The following is a 6756-nucleotide window of genomic DNA, read 5'->3' on the forward strand; positions in this document are numbered from 1 at the left end:
CTTTACACAGAAATGAGTTGAGTGAAAGATTTGTGTGAAAACCACTTCTTGATTTGATGTCAGAGAGCAGGCTGGGGCATATAGTGTCTTAGTCTTGCTTAGTCTTGTCTTTGGTCAATGACTCGGCCATTCCTTATTATCTTTTGATGGGTCTTCTGTCAGGCAGTTTCCTGGAGAGGGAAGGCTGAGTCCAGCTATTTAAAGTCTAACTTTCAGTTTAACCCTCCAAGCATTGATTAATTTTAACTTTTATCAGACCCAGAAATTTATGAGGATCTGGCCCCCCACAAACTCATAACACCATAAATGTCAGACCCACCCTTCCTTCAAATGCACCCCAAGGCAATAAACAATAGTGTTTGCTTTAACAAATAAAAAATAAAATTTAAAGAACCTCTAGTTTTTTTAAAAAAAACCCTCTTGTTAACACTGTGAATGTAGGTTTGAAAAACTGTAATTAAATAATTGGATTTATACTCATCTAGAGCAGCTAACAATTCGTGCAAATATGTATATCAGAAAACTGATCTGACAATAAGAGCTGTTTGGCCATGGAATGAACTCCCTCAGAGGGTGGCGGACTCTCCCTCACTGGAGGTTTTGAAGCAGTGGTTGGGTGGCCACCTGTCAGGGATTCTTCAGCTGTGATTCCTGCATTGCAGGGGTTGGACTAGATGGCCCTTGAGAACCCCTTCCAACTCAACAATTCTATGGTTCTATGAAGAGATTTTTAAAAATGCCTTTGTGGCCCCTTTTACGCCCTCTTCCATTCCCTGTGATTCTCTTAACTACCACCCCTAAGAAAATCACAGCAAGCTGGCCCCTCCTACCGTTGTCATTCTGCAAAAGCTGGAGTGTCCGGGCTCAGTAGGAATGTTACATTGTGGTCTTCATATTATCTGTGTCAGGGAGTAATGTTTGCCATTTGCAGAGAGATGTTCTGTCAGCTGAAACTTCCTGGGGATGAAAAGGAAGAGAGTCTGTTCCAAAAGACAAGAGGGAGATGGTTTGTTACTTACTGGGTGCAGCCTGTATATCTATTGCTCGTTACAGGGAGTGGGTAGGAATTGATTGCCAACATTAGATGACTGGCTAGTTAAAGTATTTGTATGGGCAAACTGACCAATATGATTCAAGTAAGAGACAGGTGGCACTGTGGGTTAAACCACAGAGCCTAGGGCTTGCCAATGAGAAGGTTGGCGGTTCGAATCCCCGCGACGGGGTGAGCTCCCATTGCTCGGTCCCTGCTCCTGCCAACCTAGCAGTTCGAAAGCATGCCAAAAGTGCAAGTAGATAAATAGGTACCGCTCCGGCGGGAAGGTAAACGGTGTTTCCATGTGCTGCTCTGGTTCACCAGAAGCGACTTAGCCATGCTGGCCACATGACCTGGAAGCTGTACGCCAGCTCCCTCGGCCAATAACGCGGGATGAGCGCCGCAACCCCAGAGTCGGTCACGACTGAACCTAATGGTCAGGGGTCCCTTTACATTTAAGAGATGATAGGCAGGATTGTGATCAATCTATTTAAAAGTGGACCTTTTTTGTTGTGCACTAAGTGCAACACAATGCATGAAAACATAAATCCACATGCCTTGTTGGGACTACTCTCAGTCGCCACCCTCCACTCCAAAGTTTTGGTGATATTACCCAGTGCTTTTTTTCTGGGGGGACGCAGCGGTATGAATACCCCTAAACATTTGTGAATCTTTGTACTTTTGTCCATTTACTGTATTTATTTCCCCCCAATTTGAACTATAAAATGGTGGTTCTCTTGAGTCAAAATGAGAGCACCCCTAAACACTTTTTTAAAAGAAAAAACCACTGATATTACCTTTTATTTAGTTTAATGTATAATGCATTTACCTCTGTAAATGCTATACTGTAGTTCAGGGTGGTGCAATCCACAGCCCACAGCCCACATGTGGCCCATAAAGTCTTTTTTGGCAGCCCTCAGCAGCATTCAAGAAAAAAACATCATAAACCCTTAAACAATTATTTTTTGCATCATGCGTTGTTAACGAAAGCGCATTCATCTGTGCATTAAATTTGTTGAATAATTAAGTATATTAAATTTATTGTTTATTTAATTATACATAAATAATATTAAATTTGCGATAGGGAAATTTTACTCAGTGTGTGTTCTGTGTTGTAGTACTCTTGCAGCCCACTCAGTATGAAAAGTTGGACCGCCCTGTTATAGCGGTTGTTGTTGAACATGCATCATAAACATTTTTAAACATATTTGGCAAGAAAAACACAGGCTAAAAGAGGGGAGACCCACCCAAAACACCAATGAGGGCTGAGTGTACTCAGTGGCTACAGAATACGGAGTGTCTCTTGTGGCTGGGTAGATAGAAAACCGGGGGGGGGGAGCAGTTGAATGGAATATCCCGGAAGAAAACTTGCCTGGCTGAGATCCTGAACACAGGCACTCAGCACTGCAACATGTCAGTGCTGCAATTATATAAAACCAGTTGAGCAGGGAAGCGATCAAAAGACCACTACCAAGGTCCAACCGGTGTTTTGCTCGTGTTCCTGCTGAGATGTATAGTGGAAGATTTCTGTTTTGTCACGTAGGACATAAAACCTCGTTAAACAAAGACAGACAGGCCAAGAACTGGGTACCTACCAGAAATCTGCAGACATTAAAGAGCAAAACCACGGAAACGAGAAGGAAACGAGGGAAGGAGAGCTGATTCTTGCCTCTTTCATCTTTTTTCTCTTTGAAGCTTCCGAAACATGGCAATTAAATGTTCTCCATGCCTGCCTGTGCCAAGGGACTGGCACCAAGTGAAAGTAAAAGTGCCCGGAATTCCCCAAACTTTACGGCACAAAGTTAACAACTTTATCAGACTGAAATGGGTAACTAATGGGAGTTTAAACAAAACTTTGTCCTGCTGCATTGCACCACAGCTAACTTGGCAATTTTAGGTAATTTCTAACCAGGGGAGCAATTTTTTAGCCAGGCAGTGTGTTAACTTCTTCTCCCACACAGAAACACAAACGCCACATCCGATCTCATTACAGAAAGTTGTGCAAAGACCAACCGCCATAAACTGCAGAGAGACTGAAGCAATCAGGCAAAATGAGCTCACGAAGCAGCAGGCACTGCGAGGGTCAGTGCCAGCGATGCCCCAGGAACCTCTGAAGTCACCACCATCTTTACCCAGGGGCATCATTTCCCCTTAAAATCCCACAACACAGAGCAATGGCCTCGGCTTTGAATGTGCTGAAAAGTTCAACACCTGTGTTGCAGATCCAGCTACAATTCAAACCCTTTCCCTCCTTGCTGTTCCCCAGCAAGGAAACAAACATCTTTAGATTGCCAGCTTGCAAGATCAGATTAATGCGACCGATCGACTAACACAGAAGCTTCTTCAATTGCAGGTTCAAGACTGATCCTTCCACCCTCCATTTTACCTGTGGGCGGAACAATATTCAAACACATGCCCTTGTCAGCCCCTGCGAAAAACGTTCCTGTTTAGACAAGCCTACCCAGATACTTGGAAAGTTGAGGTAATTTCAATCTAGTTTAGCATTTTTAATGTTTGTACGTTTTAGAGTAAGGTTGTAAAAATTTCCTGGTTTTATTGTTCTAGCTTTTATAAACTTGAGGGTATTTTTTTAAAACAAAAAAGTGGTGTATAAAGTTCAGGAAACAAACAAACACATACCCTTCAGTATGTTCAAGGAGAGACCAGCTCCTGTCACCTTGAGTCCCATCTGACTGAAAACAATGCAAATGTCCTTTCTCCTTCCTGTTTTCCTATCACTGTTAACCCATATTTTGAAACTAGCTATGTTCCAGTATTGAAACTCTGTACATTTCAAATGTAGGGATGGCCCAATCTGTCAATTTTGGTTTCTCTCAGTTTCTCATTTTTCCAGTGGATTCAGCTCTTCCCATTTCTATATCAGTTTTTGATTTATTTTTAAAGTCCTCATGAAACCTCATCAGTGAATTTCTTCTAACGTACAAGTTTCTGCATGCAAGCTTGCCTAATTTACACATTTTTGCAAAGCAGTTTTGTCTAATGTAATATAATGCATTCAGCATCTTATTTTCCTTAACATATTTCTATGCACATCCCAGAATATGCATTTTAAAAGGGCGGCTGTGCTTCAAGTTGTGTAGTGTTCTGGAAAGTGTGGACTTGGTGGGGTTGCCTTTAAATGTGAACTGAATTGAATTATGTTATTTAATATAATTGTTAACTCAATAATCAAACATATTCTTTATATTGCATTACATTTCTATCCATCTGTTTGCTGCTTTTCAGCTAAACTAAACCCTCAAAGCAACACAGAAAGGTTAAAAAAAAACCACCACAAAATAAAAAATTACAAAACAAGGCAATTTGGGAGGCTAGACTTTGTTTCCTACCTTTCAGGAAGACAACCATATCACTGGTAAAGAAATCTGTGTCTTGCATTTGTACACTAGACTCTATTCCAGTCACAGAGAAGTCCAAGGTTTCTATGCACCTTCTCATCCCACCATGCACATATCTTCCTCTCCTCCATCCAAGCAGGATGGAGGCATCAGAAGAGTTCAAGGACACATTCCGGCCAAAGGAAAGCATTGGAGTATGGTTGTTCATTTGTGATTGGCTGTAGTGGTTTTTGTTTCGTGAGTGGGGTGGGTGGGTGTGTTGGATCAGGCCGACCCCAACCTCTCTCACCACCAAAAAAACACAAGGGAACAGCAGAGAACCTGCACAAGCGACGCTGACAACCCCCCCTATATTAAGTTAAATAGAAACACCGTCACCTGACCCCCCATCTACTTCTATCCCCCTATTTCTTCCCAATGTCTCAACAAACGAAACTGATTTGTAAACATGTTATGAGAGACATTGCATATATTTCTGTAAATCAATAAAACCTTTAATAAAAAAAATACAAGAAGAAGTAGGAAAGCATTGGAAGAGGGCGCACCAAAGAACAGGTGACAGGTGTGGCCTTAGTGAGAGCCTTGAGGCCAGGTAGAGAAGTCTGGAGGGCCACCTCCATCTCTGGGTTAAACCAGTTCAGACACACACTCCACTTCGTTTGCCTACAAGATTACGATGTTGGGCAGGCCCAGCATTTCAGCATTTCGAAAACAGCCATATGGCCTGCCCTGAGAATAGTTATATGTGTGAACGCAGCCCTGTTTAGGGAAGTTTTTAATGTTTGATGTTTTATCGTGTTTTGAATATTCTGTTGGGAGTTTCCCAGAGTGGCTGGAGAAGCCAGATGGGTGGGGTATAAATAATAATAATAATAATAATAATGAAGGATTGCAGAGAACTCTGGTGGTTACGTTCCAAGGCATGTGCAAAGTGCTATAACAAAAGGGAGTCCCTGTGAGAAAGATGCAGCAGGTGCAGTAACCAAGGCACTGAGGATGTCTGCGTTTGTTTGGGCACTATGCCACCTGAGACAGCCCCAGGTGGTGGGTTTCTATCACTTCCCGTCTAATGTTCATACCGAGAGAGAGAGGGGGGGAGTCCCTTCACCTAGAAAATAAAGAGAACTAGCTTGCTGTAGAGGATGACAGCCTATCATTGAATAGAATCATCTAGTCCAGCCCCCTGCAATGCAGGAATCTCCATTAAAGCATCCATCTCAGATGGCCACCCAACCTCTGCTTAAAAACCTCCATGGAAGGGAAGTCCCGTTCCACTGTCGAACAGCTCTTAGCTTTTGGAGAATAAACAGTGTCTAAAAGCTCCTCTTCTCTGCTTCTTGGGCGGCCCGAGGACACTGGAGACCGAGACCTTGCAGGCAGCGCAGCAGAAAAAGTAAAGGGTCTTCGTGCGCCCCCGCCATGGCGCCGGAGCACCCCATCGCTGTTCTCATCAGTACCAGACAGCACAGCTGTGCTTCCCTCAGCCCTAGCAGGATACTTGGAAACACCTGCATGTTTGGCAAAGGCGATTTCAATAGCAGCAGACCACGTTTCAATTGCAGCAGACCACGTGCACGCTTCCCTCAGTACAAGACTTACATATCTAGGATTAGAAGTTTAAAGATTTCAAGGCACGCAACCCCCTTTTGCTCTTTCTACAAATTAAAATCCTCCTGCGTCGGTAGGACCTTCCATTAAGTAGCCTTTGCACCTCTGCATTTCTCCCATTAAACTCCTCAGACAGACAGGACTTTCCAGGTTTGAGCCCGCGCGCCTCCTTTCCTTTGCAATTTTCCAATATGCTCAGAAGCAAAGGCAAAGCCGCCAGGGAGCCCTGCGAGTGGAAATCAGACAAAAGCGCCATCTCGTGGCCAGAGAAATCCCACCACTGCAGAAAAACCAGAAACTCAGTCCGCTTGTTTCGCTCTCTCCGAGGCTGCTACATACCTTCGACAGTAAGAAGACAGTCATCCTCCTTCGGAGCGGTCAGCAGCACCCACTTTCTCTCATCAGTCTACTCCATGCCTCGGCGCGGCAGGTGCAACGCAGTTGCAAAGCAGCCAGCCCCAGCTGCGTGTCAGCCTGGCAGCAAGAGCAGCCTTGAATTCGAAAGTGAAACTTCACTGTGGCTACAGTTGAAAGGTCTAGCCAGAAATAGGCATGGCATTGCTAGGAAATCATGTGTTTGTAAGGCAGCCCAGGCTGCCTACAGCTCAGCATCTCTAAATGATTTAAGGCAAGCCCAGTCAATGCACACCAATGCAACCACCAGCTGTATCAGTGTAGGCTTATCCAGGCACGCATCAGCACACCTTCCTGAGGTTGGGTATATATATAGGAAACATGCAAAAGGTGAGTATTAAC

General features: G+C 43.9%; 1 protein-coding gene across 5 annotated transcripts in view; it reads right to left on the reverse strand.

Annotated features, from left to right (window-relative positions):
- The window catches only part of NLRC5 (NLR family CARD domain containing 5), a 57252-nt gene extending 50777 nt beyond the window's left edge, over positions 1 to 6475 (reverse strand). For 4 of the 5 annotated variants that reach the window (XM_060275886.2, XM_035118269.3, XM_035118268.3 and 1 more), the window contains exons 1-2: positions 6340 to 6475; positions 831 to 980 (exon numbers count right to left, since the gene is read on the reverse strand). In XM_060275886.2, the coding sequence (XP_060131869.2) occupies positions 831 to 839 (9 nt within the window). In that variant the 5' untranslated portion in view covers positions 840 to 980; positions 6340 to 6475. The remainder of the gene's footprint in view (positions 1 to 830; positions 981 to 6339) is intronic. The other variant, XM_035118266.3, reaches the window with a different exon arrangement.
- Between the last annotated feature and the right edge of the window lie 281 nt (positions 6476 to 6756).

Source organism: Zootoca vivipara, chromosome 6, assembly GCF_965207765.1.
Source record: "Zootoca vivipara chromosome 6, rZooViv2.hap1.1, whole genome shotgun sequence".
NCBI classification, from domain to species: domain Eukaryota; kingdom Metazoa; phylum Chordata; class Lepidosauria; order Squamata; family Lacertidae; genus Zootoca; species Zootoca vivipara.